Genomic DNA, 20105 nt, shown 5'->3' with positions numbered 1-20105 from the left:
GGCTGTCCTCTCGGCACGTGGCTGCCCTAAAGGGTGTGGGCTCTCCGAGGGCTCAGGCAGGCTCACCCCAGACACCGATGACCCATCGCGTGTGACGCCCCGGACACTGGGATGGCGGGATGGGGGAGCAGACATGAGGCCATTTCTACACTCTGGGCTACAGGCATGCAGGAGCAATCTCTTCTGGGTTTCTGGGGTTTCTTATTCTTAATAAGGGATGGAAGACCTTTATTCTTCTGTCCTCTGACCCCCAGTGCCATTCCTTAGCTTAGAGATACCCTAGCGCCTGCCATGGGCAGGGCAGAGGTAGGTGTCAGCTGCAGAGCTTGTCCTTGAGTGCCCAGGTTGTGTGGTCCTGGCTCCTCTGGAGCTGTGGGGATCCACCCATGACTGTCCCGTGTCAACACCACGCTGTACAACGGCACCAAGGGAGACCCGGCGGGTGTCTGGGGCTGCAGATGTGTGGAGACACGCCACTTAGCCCTCCCTCTCCGGCTCCTCCCCAGCTCTGCGAGGTTCTGAACGCTACTGAGATGACCTGCCAGGCTCCTGCCCTCGCTCTGGGGCCCGACCAGCAGTCTGACCTGACGGAGAGGCCCGAGGAGTTTGGCTTCATCCTGGACAACGTCCAATCCCTGCTAATCCTCAACAAGACCAACTTCACCTACTACCCCAATCCTGTGTTTGAGGCCTTCGGTCCCTCAGGAATCCTGGAGCTCAAGCCCGGCACACCCATCATCCTAAAGGTAGAGTGAGATGGGAGGAAGGAGGCCGCTGTAGGCAAGGGGAGGCTTTCCAAGTCACAGAAGGAGGCCGCAAGTCATGGGCTTCTGCCAGATCTTGTGGCGGGTGTCACTAGCTAGCAGAGGTTGTGTTGTAGCCCAGACTATGGTAAATGGCGCTCTTTGAGTTTGTATTGAGAGGTGCACTCTCTTTAGGGGCCATAGAAACCTGGTCAGGGCAGCTGGATCCACCCTGGCCATCTGACTCCCAGCTTTGGCCCCTGAGTCCAGGACTTGGGAGGTCAAAGGCCCATACTGCTTCCTCCTGGGCAGCCCTTTGCAAACCACCTTATAGGGCTTCTTTGGAGCATGGATAGCAGATTAATTTTAACTCATATGACAATTTGAAGCCACTGGTAGTGACTGATTACAGCTCTGTGTTGAGAAGGATTCTGAAGCTGCATTTGGGACAAGCTGGAAAGAGTGCCTTGATGATTGATTTCCCACTGAGGAAGGGGGAATAGTAGTATAGGTGTTGTGAATTTTTTGGACTTATTAGGGAAGGTGGCCTCTCCACCCGCTCCCCAGAAGGATGGGACCTCCAGGTGGGAGGACATGTCAGCTAGCCAGTAGCTGTGCTCCTGACTCTGGGGTGGGAACTTGGGCTTTCCTGTCCACGCAGGGCAAGAACCTGATCCCGCCCGTGGCTGGGGGCAATGTAAAGCTGAACTACACCGTGCTGGTCGGGGAGAAGCCGTGCACCGTCACAGTGTCGGATGTGCAGCTGCTCTGCGAGTCCCCCAACCTCATAGGCCGGCACAAAGTGATGGTGAGGCTGGCGGGGCTCCACCCTGGATGGGCAGGCACTAAGGACGCGGTGGGGTGAGCGGTCCAGCTCCATTCTGGGCCACCAGGGCTTTCCGGGAGGGGATTCTGGCCTTCTTAAACTTTCCTCCTGGCTCTCCCACACTCCCAGTTCCTTCTCCTCGTCCCACTTCAGACTTCTTTCTTCCGTATTGTCATTCTTTCCATACTGGCTGGTGCTACAGTAAGGGCAATGTGAAATAGCATTCAGTGATGTGCTGTGTCACCTGTTAGAGGCAAGAGACCCTTCCAGGAGAGGACCATCATTGACCCGGGCAGGACATAATATCACGTCCTGTGCCTTTGTCATCTGTCCTCACAATGGGATGAGTCTTCGGGGATCCAGACTTTGATGTCACGTAGGCTTTTTTAGATCCCAGTTGAGTGCTGTTTCCTGATGAAGACAACCGAGTTCACTCCCGAGTAATATAATGTGTGGCTTTCCCAGTGGTGGAGGTGGCCTGTGCTGAGCCGTCCACCCCCGCTCCCTCCACCCCAGATGCCCTCTCGTCTGCTTTTACAGCCAGTGACGATTCTCCTCCCCGGAGCCATTTCCCTCACGCGACCCCGGTCACCAGCTCGCCGGTGGCTTGGGACCCTTGCCTAGGATGTTCTGTGCCCACCCCCAGCTCCGTCTCCCCCGGCGTGTCCCCCCAGGCCCGAGTCGGCGGCATGGAGTACTCCCCGGGGATGGTGTACATTGCCCCGGACAGCCCGCTCAGCCTGCCCGCCATCGTTAGCATCGCCGTGGCCGGCGGCCTCCTCATCATCTTCATCGTGGCCGTTCTCATCGCCTACAAACGCAAGTCCCGGGAGAGCGACCTCACGCTGAAGCGGCTGCAGATGCAGATGGACAACCTGGAGTCCCGCGTGGCCCTGGAGTGCAAAGAAGGTCCGGAGTGGCGGGGGGCCGGGCGTGCGTGCGTGCGCGTGCGTGCGTGCGCGTGCGTGCGCGTGCGTGCGAGCGCGTGCGTCTCACACACCCGCAGCGGTGGGCGGCGCTGGGCCTGGGTCTCCCGCCTCCAGAATCTCTACCTCAAGTCAGGCCGGGATCGTTTCAGACCCCACTAGAGCCGTGTCCAGCCCAGGATCCCGGCCGGGTGAGTTTTGCCCCCTCCTCTGGGGGAGACCCGGAGGTGCCGTGCCGTGACGCACTCAAGCAATCTTCAGCTCTCTTCCTGCAGAAGGAAGGTAAGGCTGGAGGGCTGATCTGAGACTTAGAGGAAAGAGCGTTTCACAGCTTGTATTTTTAAAAATTACCAACCCCACCATGAAGTGAAATCAGCCGCACTAAATCCAAGAAGGAAATGTAGAAGTCAGACTCTTGTCACCCCCAGGATATCATTCGTGAGTCACCCTGGGAGGGTCTGAGCTGATTCTTTGTGTAGATTTGTACGCGGAGTAATCAGCCTGTACCTGGGGCTCTGGCGTTCCCACCAGGGAGGCCGTGGCTCTCTGATGGGGAAGCGGGTCCCTTCCGTCCTCTCTCCACATCCTCGGCTGTCAACACAGCATCCGCCTTGTGGGACTGTTAATTACTGCCTTTTATTATATTTACGCTGCTTAATTTTTTTCTCCGCAATGTACTCTTCCCTCTAATTAGGTGTAGTGATTAGAATCTCTTTTATGTGCCAGGCGTGAGGCCTTGAATGTCGGAGGCGCTCGGTGACTTGAAGGAAAGCTGCAGACCTATAAAAAGCCAGCTCCCTCCTTCTCCTCCTCGCCAGCTGAGCACCCCAACGGGGAGGGGGCAGCGGGGGCAGTGTGAAGCCAGGTTCCTCTTGGAACGTTCCAGAGAAGGAGGAATTAGCAGTCCCACAGGGAGTCCTGACTCGGGGACACCAGGGGAGGGCCTTGGCTTCTAGCTGGGGAGAGGCTGTCTCACATGGGTGGGAAGAGAGATGACAGAGCAAAGGACACGTAGGATTCGCCTTGAAAGTATCTTCCAGAGGCGCCCAGAGCTGGCTCTTGAACGCTGAAAGGGCAGCCTGGGTCCAGGGAAGGCGACTTCCCGAAGCCTGGCCAGTGAGTCAGGCCGTCAGCCACGTACAGACTCCGAAGAGGCCCAGCCTGGCCCCCTCACAAGGCCCGACCTTTGGATATATAAACACACACACATGCGTGCACACGTGCCCACAGACACTCACTGACGCACACTCAGGCGGTCACTCATGCCCTCACACTCACCTTTGCACTCATGCCTATGAACGCATTCCCACAAACACACACACACATGTGTTTCTCAGCACACACGAATTCCCATCAGGGTTTTTGGTGACAGTACATGCCAGAAAGGCTCAATGACTCCCCTTTCACACATATTGGTGTAGGTTCCACTCAGATGTGTTAGGGTTACTCTACCTTCGGAGTCACTTTTCTTGACAAGGTCCCCCTGCGTCAGTGTGAGCAGAGATGCAGAAAGAGAGCAGCACAGGAGGGTCTGCAGAAGCCTCTCCAGGGGTCCCGGCGCCGTCCCCGTTGTCAGGCCAGAAGCACTGGTATCCTCAAGGCCCGGAGGCCCGGGGTCCCCAAGCAGGAGGTCAGCACCGCAGGGTGTGATGGGGTCCTACTGACAGCAGCTGGGCGGCCACATTGTGGTTGTGTCGTCAGCAGAGACCGCTGGGCGCAGGGCTGGCTTTTCGAGGGCCCTGGAGCTACATTGGGCTTGTGAATTCCTTCTGAGCCCACAAAGTAGTTTTTCCCTATTCTTGTCTATATAAATAGAAAGAAGTATTGTTTAGTCAATATCCACTGGCTGTTCTTCTTTGCAGGCATGTATTAATCCATCTTGTGTGTGTGTGTGCTTGCATGCATGTGTGTACGTGTGCATTTGCATGTGCTAAGGGAAAAAGTGGAAGAAGGAAGGGCTGAGCACATTACCTCCGACAACCTCCCAGGGTGGAGGGCTGTACCCAGGACAGAGAGTGATCACACGGCTGTGTAACAGTGGGTCTGTGTGTGGAATTTTCTCGGGGGCTTGGGGGTGGTCTTGCAGCTTCGTGACCATGCTGGAGGCCTGGGCTGTCTCCGCAGACAGCGGTACCTATGTGCAGATCGTAATTCACCATTGAGTAGCATGACCTTGAGAAAGGAAGGACAAGGAGACACCCTGCATATTTATCCAGAAGGGATATATCAGTGGGGCAAGAGCCTTCATCTGGCCCCATTTGGTGGTTTGATGGCTCCAGTAAGCTGCGTGGCCAAGAACTGGGGCTTCAGAAGAAATAGTTCTTAACTCCTATAAGGAAACCCACTGTAAAACACAGAATCTGAAACAGACTCTCCATCACTGGAACCGCCCCCTTCACGCCCTCTGTCCTTCGATATCACCCCTAACCCCCAGCATATTTTGCAAGCCAAAGCCCTCATCTTCAGAGGGGGAGGCCCTCCTGGCCCCAGCAGCAGCTCAGGTCTGTGGACAGCCTGCCCCCCCATTCATGTTTTGGAAGGGATTTGACGCAAGACAAGCCTCCTTGCGCTGCCCCTTTCTCCCATACCTATATCGTTCCCCTCAGCTACGTAAAACATTCCCCTTCTCCTCATTCCTGCGCTACTTCGGTCCACTGTGCAGGTCTCCGGGGGCCTGGGAGAGGGTTCTGAGTGTTCCGAGGCAGCGTAGCTCTTGGGCCCCATCCAGCAGTCTCACGGGCTTATCTTTGTGCCAGCCTTTGCCGAGCTGCAGACGGACATCCACGAGTTGACCAGTGACCTGGACGGAGCCGGGATTCCCTTCCTGGACTACAGAACCTACACTATGCGAGTGCTGTTCCCGGGAATTGAAGACCACCCCGTCCTCCGGGACCTCGAGGTGAGAAGCGGTTCCCGTGGCCAAGTCCTTTCCCATTGCAGTGTTAGTGCAGAGAGAGACAATGGTGACCAAGTCCAGCCGCATCATTCAGAGGAGGGTCAGCTGAGGCCAGGGAGGGGACGAGACTTGCCCAAGCTACCCTCCGCCGTTGGTGCCAGCCCATCCTTCGGGAGGAAAGGGAACTCAGAGCAGAGGTGGCAGTAGGGCTTTGGGTCTTAGGGGGTCATAAATCCCTTGAGAAGGGGGGAAAACTGCGTTGGGGTGGGGATGGTGGTGTGCTGAATTGGGCGATTGGGATTGACATGTATAAAGTGATGTGTATAAAATTGATGACTGATTAAAAAAAAAATCCCTTGAGAATTGGATGGAAGCTGAAGACCCTCTCCTCAGAAAAGCTGTCCATAAACACAGAAACGGGAAATCTGGCAAACAATGTAGGAAGTTCACGGACCCTTGTTTAAGAAACCACAATATAAGGGATTTCACCGCTTAGTTGGTGCTCAGTAAATAAATGTGGGAAAGATAAGGGCTGCACTCAGGAGGAAGGTGGGAATGTGAATGGTAAGAACATCACTGCCTTTGTACCAGCAGGGACCTCATCTTGTGAACACTTTATCCCACTTAGTGTCTAGCATAGTGTCTGGCTTAAGCATATATTCATATTATGCTTTGTTCTGAAAGGGATTTGGAATGACTTATAAATACCAGAGAAATGCGAAAAATACAAATGAGGAAACCAGGGCAAGATAATAATCATAAGGAATAATTACCCCGAGTTGACTGCTGACTAACGTCCTGGTCCAGTTTTCAGTACTTTACATGTGTGTATTGATTTAACCTCCCAAGAGCCCTCCGAAGCAGGTACACCCATTTCACAGGTGAAAAAACTAAGGCCACACAACTGGGAGGGAGTGGGGCAGGGTTCTGAGTCCAGCAGGGAGACTCCAGAGTCTCTATTCCTAAGGACAAGCCTGTGCACGTGACTTATGAGGGGCTGTGTCCGTGTCACGCCCTACAGCTCTGGAGACATACTAGGATGGATCAAAAATCTTTGGCCAAAACACCACGGAAAATAAGACTGATTCCATATTTATATGTCCGTAACATAGAAACAGACCTGTCACTCCGCAGTTGCACAGTTAAGCAGGTACTGACCCCCTGGGAATGTCTGCATGGGTTCTCCAAGGGGACGTAGAGGCTGTGTCCCTCTGCAGGAAATGCAGCAAGTCCCCAGGGCCCTTGGCGCCCCCCACACACATTTCTCCAACTTGATTGTGGAATGAAGTGTGTGTGATTTTTGTGTAGACTGTGCATACCTTATTTATCTTTGTAATTCTGGCTTCCAGCAGAGTGCTTGGCACATAGTAGGCATGTAGGAAGTGTTGAATGATTTGAATAAATGAATGTCTGTGTGTCTGGCTGAATTAGGGTGGAAATGGCAGTCCTAGGAAGGGAAGTTGTGTTTGAACATCCCCACACCCCTCAAAATAAGAATTCAACTAGGATGAGTATGTAAAGTTATTCTCTCTTTTTCATTAGCTCAAAATTCCAAGTAGATTTGCTTTAAGCATTTAACCTTTTTTCTTTTTTAAACATCTTTATTGGAGTATAATTGCTTTACAATGTTGTGTTAGTTTCTGCTGTATAACAAATTAAATCAGCTATATGTATACATATATACCCATATCCCCTCCCTCGTGCATCTCCCTCCCACCTTCCCTATCCCACCCCTCCAGGTGGTCATAAAGCACCGAGCTGATCTCCCTGTGCTATGCAGCTGCTTCCCACTAGCTATCTATTTTACATTTGGTAGTGTATATATGTCCATAAGCATTTAACTTTTAAATCAGATTTTCTGAGACCATTTCCAAGCTGGCATCCCTGTAGGGCAGCCCGAATACTTTGGAGTGGGCTGGGAGACAGCCTTCTCCCACACAAGGTGTTTTTCTTGATGGACACACACACGCTCCACACTGCTTTCCCAACCAGTCCTATGGCCCATATTGTAAATCATGCCACGTCCTATCGTATGGCCTTATTTCTCATTTGATCCCGTTTATCTTACGGCTTTCCCACCTGCCCTTGCATCTCCTTAGATGTTTAGATTCTCAGGCCTGACTTGGCACTGATGTAGCACACACCCAAGGGCAGTGCACTCACGAGGGCTGCCCAGGGCGGTGGAGGGGAGCTCCAGGGCTCATCCTCCCACAGGATGCTGTGGGAGGGGGCAGGTTGAACACGGCACCGCTCCAGACGGCACCGACCATATGCGGCACTTCCTGGACGCGTGCAGTGCACGACCTGCCTCACTGTCTCTAGCAGCCCTCTTTGCCCGAGACCAGCATCCTAACGATTCCCTCTCATTGCCTTTCTGAACTGTACCAGGCCCCTCGCTGAAAGCCGGTGGCATCCCTACCCAGCGGCACTTCCCCGGGCCTGTCCTCTAGGGCTAGTTTCCTGAGAGAAACTGCTGCCCAACTCCTAGCCTTAATCCCCAGCAAGGTGCACAGCCCAGGAGCCCTGCCCGGCAAGCTGGGCTCAAAAGACAGAAGCCCTGGGCGCCCTCACGCCCACGCTCAGAGCGCTGCTCGGGGCCAGCTGCCCCCCCCGTGTGCTGCCCTGGCCCTGCCTGCCTTGTTCCCGGGCATCTGAGGCACCCCTCAGCGGAGGCTTCTGGGGCTGCAGAGTGAACTGCAGCAGACTCCTACCCCCGCCCAGAAAGCTTCAGGAGCCCTTGTTCGGCACGGTCCAGAGACGCACAGTGTCTTCACTTCACAGGGACACCGCCCACCCCGCAGGCTGGACACGCACTCACGAGGGCACGTCCAGAGCTGCACCACCAGGAGTCCCTGACGCCCCTTCCCCGCCCATCTGTCAGGGGCTGTGGGATGAACTCAGCCCTTGGAGGGCTGCCCAAGAAAGCCGCTGAGAATCGGGGCTGCTGGGTTCTGATGATCACCTGACCAGCCTGTATGACTCCCCAGATGCTCTCTGGGTGGACACCTCACCTGTGCCCGAGACTGTTCCCATGGCCCCCGTTACAAGTCACGTCACGTCCTACCGTGGCCTTATTCCTCATCTGGCACGTTAAAATTTCCCCTCAAACCTGAGGCTTCTCTCTTGTCCTTGCCTTTATCACAAGGGGAGACTTTCTCGTCCCATCCTCCTGCTCAGGAAGGAGTTAACAGCCAGCTTCACCGATTTCCCTGAGTTGGAGACCACGAGACGGCTAATTGTCAGGCAGGGGCTCTGAATCAAGCGGGTCACACAGATTTTTTTTTAAGTTCTGGTAAAATATACATAACATAAAATTTACCATCTCAACTGTTTTTAAGTGTACAGTTCAGTGGCATTCAGTTCACTCACATTACTGTCCATCACTACAGTCCATCTCCAGAACTTTTTCATCTTCCCCAGCTGAAACTCTGTACCCATTGAACAGTAACTCCTCATTCCCCCTCCCCTGCAGCCCCTGGCAACCACCATTCTACTTTCTGTGTCTATGAACTTGGCTAATCTGGGTACCTCATATAGGTGGAATCATACAGTATTTGGACTTTTGTGACTGGTTTACTTCACTTAGTAAAATGTTTTCAAGGTTCATCCTTGTTGTACCCTGTGACAGAATTTCTTTACTTTTAAGACTGAATAATAGCCCATTGTGTGTATAGACCACATTTTATTTATCCATTCATCTGTCAGTGGATACTTGGGCTGCTTCCACCTTTTGGCTAGTGTGATAATGCAGCTATGAACATGGGCGTACAAATATCTGTTTGAGCTCCTGCTTCCATCTTTTCGGGCATATACCTAGAATATAAGACTTTTTCATTTCCATTGAACTCATTAATTAATTTCTTACAGACAGAAATCAACTTTTACTGTTCCACATTAGCTTGGGGCTATGTGAGATCCAGCCTCCTATGTAAGATCCAGAGATCTTGTGTGGATTGTTCTTTTCTCATGTGTTTCCAACCTCTCCCTGCCACTGGAATAGTTTCTCTCTATTGGTTTTCCAGGTTTGGAAACATTCCTAGGGAAGCCATTGACTAATCTAAAGCAGGGTTTCCACCTTTTCAGGCACTGGGATGGGCATGGTAGGTGCGTGTGAAGAAGATGGGGTCCTCTGGCTTTAGGCTGTCCTGGAGGTTAGGCCACCAGGCCTCTCTTCTGTGACCATCTGGTGCAGTCAGGGCATTTGGGTGAGGGGTTGCCCAGGCACCGATCACACACCGGTCCTTCAAAGACAGAGAGCAAACAGTAACCACACACCTCATTTTCCACCTATATCATTGCCTCCTAAACTCTAACCTATTGGGTTACAATGAAAATTTACTATCCAGTTTTATACTCGCAGACTTCAACTAAATTATCGAACCGTCTGGTGAATAAAGAAAGTCTTGTTTCAGGGTGCCATCTGCTTAGTAGGGGTGGCAAGTTACAAAGGGGAACTGTTCTGGATACTCTCTACCAAGACACTTCACTCCATCCCCTCTTCCTAAAAGGGGGAGAAAATGCCTACTTTCCACACCCAGACACTGTGCCAATGCATTAGGTACCTTGGAAACTCTGGGGCAAAAGGGATCAGTGAAAACAGCCAATGGAGGAGAGGCAGGTAATAAAACCGCTGCTGTTTAAGTGCGCTCTGTGTGTGCCAAGCACTTTACATACATTATCTTATTTAATGTTCTTAAAACATTATGACATAGGCACTCATATTCTCCTTTTATAGATGAGGCAATAGAGCCCAGAGGTGACAGAGCTCTTCTCCATGTACGAGTCTGTTAGTCTCTCTGATTCCAGAACGCATGCTGCTACAGGGATGCTCTTTCCCTGCAGGTAGCTTTGCTAAACGTTCCTTCCCAGGGCCCTGAGCCTTGCTGCCCAGAAGGAGCGTGCGGCCAGGCCAGGGAGTCCAGGGCACACCCTCCTCCTCCTCTCCAGGTGCCACAAGCCAAGCCTGCACTTGGCTCCCCTGCCCTCGACGGACGGCCACCTGAGCTCCAGGAGGCCCTGCACGGGACGCTGCAGGGAGGACTCAGAGCTGGCTTTCAGTCACCTCCCAGGCCCAGGGGTAGGCTAGACAGGCCAAGGATGCGGAGGATGGACGGGGGCTCAGGAGCCAAGCACGCTGGGGTTTGGCAATCCAGCCCCACCCTCCACCAGCTGGCTGGCCTTGGGAAACCACAGTAGCTTCCCTGAGAGGCTGTTAAAAGAGGGTCACGAGAAGGCTTCATTGGACCAATGTGTACAGTGTGCCAGGACTGTCCTTTGCCCATGGCGGGAGCCCAGGAAGTGGCGTTGTCTCTTATTATTAGGACAAATTAGAGAAATGTCTTCTGAGAGGTCTGAAGGAGAGAGGAAGTAAAACGTGTACGCCTGCGTGGGAGGGGCTGTCTCGGAGTGGGGGGCGGGTCAGTAGGAGACAGACATCCGGGCAGATTGAGGCCCCACGCAGTGGCACAGTGGTGAGGTGGCCATGTGTGGCCGTGCAGTGGTGAGGTGGCCATGTGTCCCTTGCTCTTCCCTCAAGAGCCGCCGTGGAGTGGGGGACTAGCGGGGGCCAGGCAGGAGGTAAGCCAAGGCTGGAGACCTTGGGGAACGAGAGGGTCGCCAGGAGGGCCTATGCTGAGAGCCAGGAGGAGCCGCAGGTGACCTGGCCAGCACCACCCTGGCTCTGGTGAGCTCTGCTCTCTCCTGAGAACTGCCTGGAGAGGTACCAGCCTTCCGTGTACCAGCACAGTGGTGTACCAGCACAGCGGCAAAGGAAACGCAAACGGACCTGTTCCAGAAACATTCATGTTCCTGACCTGTGGGAGCTGCTGATGCCAGGCAACGGGAGTTCAATGCGAGTGCCTCTCTGAAGAGTTCAGGGGTCCCCCCACTGAAGGGGCCTTGAGACTGTTGGCTGACCGTCGGAGGGCAGGGCCCGGGTCTGACTGGACTCTGCTCCAGCCAGCGCCTTGCCCTGAGCCCGGAACACAGGGTGGCACCGTAAATGAGTGGCATGAACTTTCTGGCTCTGCATCTTCTGGCTTCGTGGACCTTGGCAAACAGGGTTTCTCTGGCAACTTCCATCCTCCCCAGTTTAAAATCTTTAGAGTGAAGCAGGATGAAAGTGCTGCCATTCCGTAACCGGACTGTGATGATGTGAGGCTTTTCACACATCTTGTTCTGTGCTCTCAGGAGTCCCGGGAGGGGGCAGGACACGGTGCCAGCAGCCCAGTTCATGGCCCGGCTCTGACACTTCTCTGTCTTGGGATCTGGGGAAAGTTCCTTATCCTCGTGGGACCCTGGGGTAATAACGGCACCCACCTCATAGGCTGTTGGGTGGATTACATGGGTCAGTATTTCTAAAGCATGTGGAACTGCGCTTGGCATAGAGTAAGGTACATATTAGCTGCAGCACCTTCATGTTGTTGATAAAGGAACTGAGTCTCCTAAGGGTCCTGCAACTCATAAACGACTGTGATGAAGTTAATGCAAGCTCAACGGACTCTGAAACTGTGTTCTTTACTGCTCCATACGGGACACTCCTTCCCAAGGACCTGGCGCATCTACCCTCCCTGCCCCCGCCAGGGGGACACATCCCTCAAGATGAGGCTTCGATGGCACCTCCTTTGGATGCCCCACCTCCTCCAGCATGCCACTTCCCACCAGATGCCCTGCTCCGTGTTCTCAGAGGGCCTTCCCTCCAGGGCAGAGGCTGTGCTTCATTTTTTAAGTGAACTTATTGTTTTAATGGAAGTATACAGACAGCAATGCACAAATTATCAGAACACAGCTCAGCGCATTTTCCCCAAGTGAACACAGCCATTAAGCCAGCACACAGATCGAGAAGCAGAACATTACCAGCCTCCAAAAGTCCCCCTGTGCCCCTTTCCAGTCACAGCCACCCCCAGAAAACCCTTTTTTTCCCATTATTGATGAATTTTAATTGTTTTTCTTAAATCTGGATTTAAATGGTATTGTCCAGTATGCTCTCTTTTGTGCCTGGCTTTTTTCTTTCAATATGTTTGCAAGATTCATCCCTGTTATTGTGAGTAGCAAGGGGTCCGTCATCCCTATTGCTGTGAAACATTTCACTGGGTGAATGCACCGCAGTTCCTGGAGCCCTCCTACTGCTGCTGGACCTCTGGTTGTTTCCCATTTGGGGCATGACGCATGGTGCCGCTGTACCTATTTTGGTGCATCTCAGAGACACATCCCCATGCATAGCTCAGTTGCTGGCTCATGTTTGCTGAGTGGATGGTACACCCTTGCACCCTTGCACGGACGTCCCAGTGAACAAAAGATGCAGGCAGGAAGATAAAACCTTCTTCCTCCCCTTTCCCTGCGTGGAGCAGGGTCTCAAAAAGAATCCCTAAGAAAACATCAGATGCTAGAGTTAGGGAGTGCCTGAGAGGCTCTTGGGCTTAAGCTTTCCCTTTTTTCAGGTGAATGAACTTGGGTCCCCAGAGAAGTAAAGGGACTTGTCCAAGCTTATATGGCGTGGCGATGTCAGAGCCCATGTGGAACCCAGAAGTCCTGACTCTGAGGCCACTGGTCTGTCAACAGGACCCCCAGGGCCACAGACAGGTCAGCATTAGGTTAGCCAGAGGCCCAGGTTTGGTGATCCCCCAGCAAGGGTGTCACTCACAGCAGCCCGACCTCCTGGAGTCCCTACCTGGGACCGTGATGGTGGTCTCCAGTGGCGTGGGGTCCCCTTGTCAACGCCATGCTGAGGATGATGTTCTCTCTGTCTCTGGAGACAGTGACCTGCCTCGTGGGCTGCGATGGAGGTTAGGTAGACACCAAATGTGGTGCCTGGCTCTAGATAAGGACTTGGTGGCATCAGCCAGGTGGCCTGTCGTGGGTGAATGGGAGGGTGGGAGGGTCAACAGTGTGCACGGCCCGCCCGGTGGGGTGTGCCTGGGGCCCCGCCGGCCTCGCCCCTCTCGGGCGGCAGTCAAGACTCCCGCTGCCCTGGGTCTCCCCCGCAGGTCCCGGGCTACCGGCAGGAGCGCGTGGAGAAAGGCCTGAAGCTCTTCGCTCAGCTCATCAACAACAAGGTGTTCCTGCTGTCCTTCGTTCGCACGCTGGAGTCTCAGCGCAGCTTCTCCATGCGTGACCGCGGCAACGTGGCCTCGCTCATCATGACGGTGCTGCAGAGCAAGCTGGAGTACGCCACTGACGTGCTGAAGCAGCTGCTGGCTGACCTCATAGACAAGAACCTGGAGAGCAAGAACCATCCCAAGCTGCTGCTCAGGAGGTAGGGGTGCGGCCCCGGGGGCCCCGACCCAGCCCAGCGCACCGGCCTGGCCCTCCTGCCCTCAGGGAGACCAGGGCAGGGCTCCCAGGAGCAGCCAAGTCCCCCAAGGTCAGGTACTGACCTGGCCAGAGGCCAGGGTGCACCCTATGCCCTCTTAGAAGAACGTGTCCATCATGTTGGTGCCTGTGACTCAACCATGGCCCATCTGCTCACCCCGTGGTTTTTCTTCTGCCCCTAAATCCACTTTCCATTCTCCTCCCTCCGCTCTAACCCTCCCCTGATTTGACCCTCTCTATCAGAGTTTTTCTCTTGTGCACTCTACAGAGGTCATTTTTCCATCCCCTCACCTTATCTAAGTCAGAACTTGAATCAGGAGAGATACCTCAGGGCCTCTCTGGGAACCCATCTCACCATCTCAAGTTGGGAAACTTTAGCCCCTGCAACGCTCACTGCTGTCTGGGACCAGGAGCAAAAGCATCACCTGGGAGGTTGTTGGAAAGGCAGAATCTCAGCTGCCACCCCACACCTACTAGATCAGAATCAGAATTTTAGCGAGAAACCTAGGGGATCTGAATGTGTATTAAAGTTTGAAAAGCACTGGTCCAGTCTGTGTTTGAATTAAAGGTCTTTAGTGGCAACTTGCCTGATGCAACACAGCAGGTATTTCCTGGCACCTGCTATGGGCTCTGCCCGGGTCCAGGGTCCACCTCTCAACACTGTGGGATGCCTCATCCTCGACACTATTGAAATCTGCATGGTCACGTGTGCAGACAACCATATACCGTGGCTTTGCCTTATAGGAAATCGAGACCCTCTGCCTCTATCTACGCTGCCATTCAAATTGTTCATGTACTTGAAGGCCATTTCTTCTCCAGGCTGTTATTCCAAATGCCTTTAGCCTTCGAGGAGATGAAGTTGGAAAACTCCCCCATCAGGCCATTACAATCCAACCCTCTCCCTGGGCCACCCCATTTACCGTCTGCCTCTGCCTGTCCCCTGCCTTCCATCCTTGGTCTCTGAGCCTGAGGCAGGGCCTCCTGCTTGGTCCAGTAAGTAGACTTGGCTTTCTGAAGTGTTTACTTCAGGCTTTTTCCTGGTGCAGTGGGCATTGGCCTGCACAGCTGCAAAAGGCTGCTACATATAGGAGGAATCGTACGGCTTTGGAAACAGCAAGGTAGATCATTTTGATTTTCGTTTTACTTTCCCCATGCAGACACCCACCGGCATAAATCTAGGGTTGCCACCACCTGCCAGAACTCCCACCGAGAGTTTCCTGGCATGGTCTCGCTCTGTTTCTGTGTGTCCCCTCCTCTGGTCTTCCGTTTGCTCTCTCCCAGTTGCCCTCTCTCACTTCTGCTCTCCTCCGTCTCCTTTTCTTCTTCTTGCCCTTGGCTGCCCCCCTCCTTTCAATAGTCTTCCTTCTTTTCTCTTCTCAGCTTCATTTTGTGCTGGCAGCTGACCAGCTACATTGGGATTTTAGTTATTAGTATCTTCTGGCAACTGCCACTTTCAACTCTATCCAGACATACCTGGATGGGTGCTTTCTCTCGGAGCTGGCCACACTCTTACTGCAAGTTTGAATGTAGTTTTTTTCTAAATGCATGCAACCAAAAGTGTCCTTTGGTTCGTAATGCTGCTGTGGTGTTTTCACTTCCAAAGTAAAAGAATAAATGGCTTTGGGTAGCAGCATGAAAGATGCAAATTAGACTCAAGAATGAACTCCCTATCATTGCAAATAAAACACTAGAAAGTTTCCCAGGAGAAGTTCCAAAGTGCGTGGAAGCCTTTTAAATAGGACAATTAGGGCATCTATTGGAATGAGCTGGGTATCCAGCTCCATGTTACTACCTACTCTGGGAGTCTTTAGCTTAGGGGATGGGCTCAGTCTAGTCTATCTGGCCTTTTTCCATGACCCTCTTCCCCTGCCACCTTCTTTTCTATCCCTTGCCAAATGAGTATCTCCCAGATTTTTTTTTCTTTTCTTTTCTTACCCCAAGCAACACACCTATCCTATAAAGTTCTCTAAGGCTATCACCAATGTGGTAGCTATGAGCCACATGTGACTATTTAAATCTAAGTTAATTTAAAGTAAATAAAATACAAAATTCATCTCCTCAGAGGCACTAGCCGCATTTCAAGTGCTCAGTAGGCATCTGTGGCTGGTGGCTACCATGTTGGACAGCACAAAGTGCTATTGGACTATTTCATCAACCCCGAAAGTGCTCTTGGACAATCGGACAGTGCTGCTCTAACGCATTCTCACAGAAACTCACCCGGGAGCCTGTGCACAGAAGGTCATCTCCCCGCTTGGTAGGCAAAGCTTGTCTTACCATTATGGCGTGTCTAGGAGTCCAAGGAACTCAAGTATCCCTTAGGGTCTTAAGATTTGGCCTGAAAGCCTGAAGCAGCAAGAGCCATGCAGATCCCCCCTGCCCTCCCAGCCCCTGAGGTCTGACCAGCTGCCTCTGTCTTTGTCTTGCTCTGCTGGGTCCCTCTGTGACTGGTGCCAGAACTGAGTCGGTGGCTGAGAAGATGTTGACCAATTGGTTTACCTTCCTGCTCTACAAGTTCCTCAAGGTATGATTGGGTTCTGGGGGATCTCTGGGCCTGCCTCAGGTTCCCCACCAGCCTGGGAATGAACCAGCATCCCCCCTATTCCCTCCACGGCCCCCAAGTCCACAGATGCTGGAGCCTAGCTCCTAGAACCCCGCCAAGAAGTGTTGTTTCCCCTTGTCATGGAGGGGACAGGCTCCTGACCATCTCAGGAGACAGAGACCCACGGTCAGGCCTGGCTTGAGAGGCACGGTCCCCACAGGCCGCTTTCTCACAGGTGAGGGGAGATGAGCCTCTGAGAAGACCCTGCATTCCCATTTCAAGCTGAACACAAGTCACCCCTTTTTTCCCTCTTGCTCTCCTCCTGCCCCTCCGGCCCCAGACTTATTGAGGCTGATGAGGGTCCTGGGCAGGTACAGGAGCGCGTGTGGCGGCAGATAAGCCGAGGACATGCCTGGGAGGTGGAAGAGCTGCTCGGCCTCCAATTACTAACTTGTTTTCTAAGGAGTTCACGCCACCGAGGACTGACCTCTGTCTCTTTTTTTTTATATATATCTTTATTGGAGTATAATTGCTTTACAATGTCATGTTAGTTTCTGCTGTACAACAAAGTGAATCAGCTATACATATACATGTATCCCCATATCCCCTCCCTCTGTCTCTTGATGGGGCTGCAGAGAAAGCAGGGTGGGGTGAGGGTGGGGAGAGGGGCAGAGAGGGGGACGGGGGGCAGGGAAGATGAAAAGAGAGCTCAAGAATGGCAGTGGGAAGGAGCGGGATGGGAGCAGGAGAAGAGAATTAAAACCGAGGCGTGGAAAGCAGCCCTTCGGAGAGGCAGAGGCTGGGGGAGGCCGGGCTCCGCACACCTGGGGCCCAGGGTCCACCCAACACGGCTCTTCTCCGTGTCCAGGAGTGTGCCGGAGAGCCCCTCTTCTCCCTGTTCTGTGCCATCAAGCAGCAGATGGAGAAGGGGCCCATTGACGCCATCACGGGCGAGGCCCGCTACTCTCTCAGTGAGGACAAGCTCATTCGCCAGCAGATCGACTACAAAACCCTGGTAAGCCAGCCTCCCAGCTCCTCCCCATGGCTCTGGTAGGTGGGTTCTGGCCCTGCGCAGCCCCTGCCCAGCCGAAGGGATGGTAGAAATGCTGACAGCCATCCTAACGCCTCTTTAACGCCACTGCTGTCTCAACCACCTGTCTGGGTGCCCACTGCCCGGGGCCAGCCTGGTGTTCCATCTGTGCCGGTCACCCCGACTTCCTTGTCCTAACGTGCCAGGGCACCTGGATTTGAGGACCGGTGGCTCAGACACACCTGAGCCACAGCAAGAGACGGGTGTGCTTTCAGGCCAGTGCACTGGATCGTGGGGCAGTAACCCCTTGCCGACAGCTGGCTGACTGACCCCAGGGAATGAGCTCCTTCTCAGCAGTTCTCCCAGCGGAGAACCCACACTTTGCAGACCAGTTCCAAGCAGGTAGCATGTAGAGCACGGAAGAGGGGAAGCCAGAAATGGTTGCTCGTGGTTCTGAAGCCCGCACCTACGTGACCCGAGCTGTAGGATGGGAGGCCAGGCTGGCCTAGCGGTTTAAGGTGTTTGTCCAGGGAACAGGGGGTTCCCCTCAGTCAAGGTCACACTCCCTTTCCTGCCAGAAACAGTCATCCTAGGAGGCGGCAAAGCTCAGCATTTAGGAGCACGGGGTTTGGGATTGGGCAGAGCTGGATTGGAGCTATGACTCCTTCTGACCAGCTGGGGGATTGGGGGCTTAATCTCTCCAAGTTTGGGTTTTGTTTTTTTAATCTGAAAAAAAAATAGGGATAATAATAAAAGAGGGATGATGACAGCATGTACCTCCCAAAGGTGTCCAGAAGATGGAGTGGGATCTGGTGTACAAAGCCGTGAGCCCAGGGTCAGCCCACTGCTGGCTCACGGGGGCTCTGCTTCCTCTTTCCCGCCATGACTGTCCGCTGGTGCCCACTGTCTCTCCAGGCGGGGGAGCTCACTCTTGGGCTTTTTTTGGAGAGAGTTGTGATCTCCCACCAGGTCTTTTCCAGGAAAGAGAAGAGGAGGTAGAAGAAAGGAGTGCGAAAACAAGATAAAAGATAAATGTGGAGGGTGGTACGTGGGTGGAGCCCAAGAATGGAGGTGGAAGAGACAGCAATGTTGTTAAAGAGGACAGAGAGTAGATGGGATGTAAAATGCAGTCATTGGGAAGTGAGACACACGACAGGCCGAGGCATGGCAGAGCCGGGCAGGGGCCGCGAGCCGAGGATGAATCCCAGACCCCGAGGCCAGCTGGGGAGACATCCCTGCCACCCTGAATAAAGCCAGTCCTGCTGGCTGGGCGTGAGGCGACCGTGATGCACCTGTCCCACTCCATCCTCGGAGGGCCCTGGGAAGCCCAGCAGGCATCTCAGCAGATTTGCCGGGATTGGCGCAGTTGACGAGGCTTCGAGGCAGCAGGGTGAAGTGAGGGCCCTGCTTCTTTGCAGTCACGGTCTGCTCCGGAGGAGAGAGTTAGAGGCTCTGATTAAAATGGGAAAGGAAAAAAAAAAACCTTCCAAAAATAGAGACCTGAATAGACTTCTTAATGAGCTAGAACTACTGTTGAAATGTCTCCTGCCTGGGCTCTTCCTCTCCTTTTCTTTCCCATCTCATCAGCGGCTCCCCAGTATTGAATACAACACAGTTGTAATAACACCCTGTCCCCACATTGCAGCATCCTTTATTCCAGAGGCCAAACTACTGTTAGCACACCCAGCCTGGTTGCAGATGACTTCAAGAGAATGTGAGGAAATTGGAGTGGGTCAGGGACACGCATCCATTTGAGGTGGAAAGAGGTGGGGAAGAGGCACCGTGAGGAAAGGGGAAGGAAATTACAGTTGTCTTGCTCGGAGAAGAAATGGCTGCGGGGAGGTTTCATAGCCATCCTCAGGCCTGTGAAAGGAGACCCCCCCCCCCAACGTGGAAGGGAGAGCAGCCCGGTGGTGGTGAGGAGGGGCCAGGAAGAAAGTGTGTTAGCAGCAGACAGGGCTGCCCCGAGACTCCAAGATGAAGGGGTCAGAAAAAGACAGGATGGCCTGGAATTCAGCACCGGCTGGAGGAGCCCCGGGTACTTTGGGCCGACTGATGGTAACCTTGTGCTGGGCGGAAAGGGTAACCACAAAGAGTGAGGCAGGTGCTGAGAGGCTCAGCCAGCGTCACTTGACAGTCAGATGCACCACCTATGTGCTGAGTGATGAATTAGATTGAACTTGGACTAGCATGGCCTAGGGCCGTGCTGCTGGGAGGGCCCAAGGGCATAACCTGGGAGCCTGCTAGAGTGCTAGGTGCTCACCCGCGAGCCTGCCTGAATGCAGAGTCTCAGACCCCATCCTCGACCTCCTGAGTCAGAATGTGCGTTTTCACAAAGCCCCTTAGCGATTCTATTCACAGGAAAGTTTGAGAAGCACTGACCCAGCAGGACAAACCCCAGGCAGTTGCTCTGAAAGAGCCAAGAGACGCGGGCGTGGGGCTGGGGAAGGGAACTTCCAGGTGGAGCCGGGGCTTGGCCAGCGGCCCGGGAACCCTGTCCCTCCGTGGGACCGCTGCTGCTTCTCTGGACGCCCTGAGGCATCCGCAGAGTTGTTTTCTTTTTTTTTTTTTTTTTAATTTATTTATTTTATTTATTTATTTTTGGCTGCGTTGGGTCTTCGTTGCTGTGTGCGGGCTTTCTCTAGGTGCGGCGAGCGGGGGCTAGTCTTCATTGCAGTGCGCAGGCTTCTCATTGCGGTGGCTTCTCTTGTTGTGGAGCACGGGCTCTAGGCGCATGGGCTTCAGTAGTTGTGGCACTTGGGCTCAGTAGTTGTGGCTCACGGGCTCTAGAGCGCAGGCTCAGTAGCTGTGGCGCACGAGCTTAGTTGCTCTGCG

The 20105-nt window shown here is 53.6% G+C and overlaps 1 protein-coding gene across 6 annotated transcripts in view; it reads left to right on the top strand.

The window, feature by feature from the left end:
- The window catches only part of PLXNA4 (plexin A4), a 608610-nt gene that overhangs the window by 556089 nt on the left and 32416 nt on the right, over positions 1 to 20105 (top strand). For all 6 annotated transcript variants that reach the window (XM_082399137.1, XM_082399134.1, XM_082399139.1 and 3 more), the window contains 7 exons: positions 507 to 746; positions 1405 to 1551; positions 2244 to 2478; positions 5252 to 5394; positions 13377 to 13645; positions 16156 to 16222; positions 17109 to 17255. In XM_082399137.1, the coding sequence (XP_082255263.1) occupies positions 507 to 746; positions 1405 to 1551; positions 2244 to 2478; positions 5252 to 5394; positions 13377 to 13645; positions 16156 to 16222; positions 17109 to 17255 (1248 nt within the window). The remainder of the gene's footprint in view (positions 1 to 506; positions 747 to 1404; positions 1552 to 2243; positions 2479 to 5251; positions 5395 to 13376; positions 13646 to 16155; positions 16223 to 17108; positions 17256 to 20105) is intronic.

Source organism: Balaenoptera borealis (assembly GCF_965194805.1).
Source record: "Balaenoptera borealis genome assembly, chromosome: 7".
NCBI classification, from domain to species: Eukaryota; Metazoa; Chordata; class Mammalia; order Artiodactyla; family Balaenopteridae; genus Balaenoptera; species Balaenoptera borealis.
Note: the sequence above shows the minus strand (reverse complement) of the source record. Positions and strands in the feature narration are given on the sequence as shown.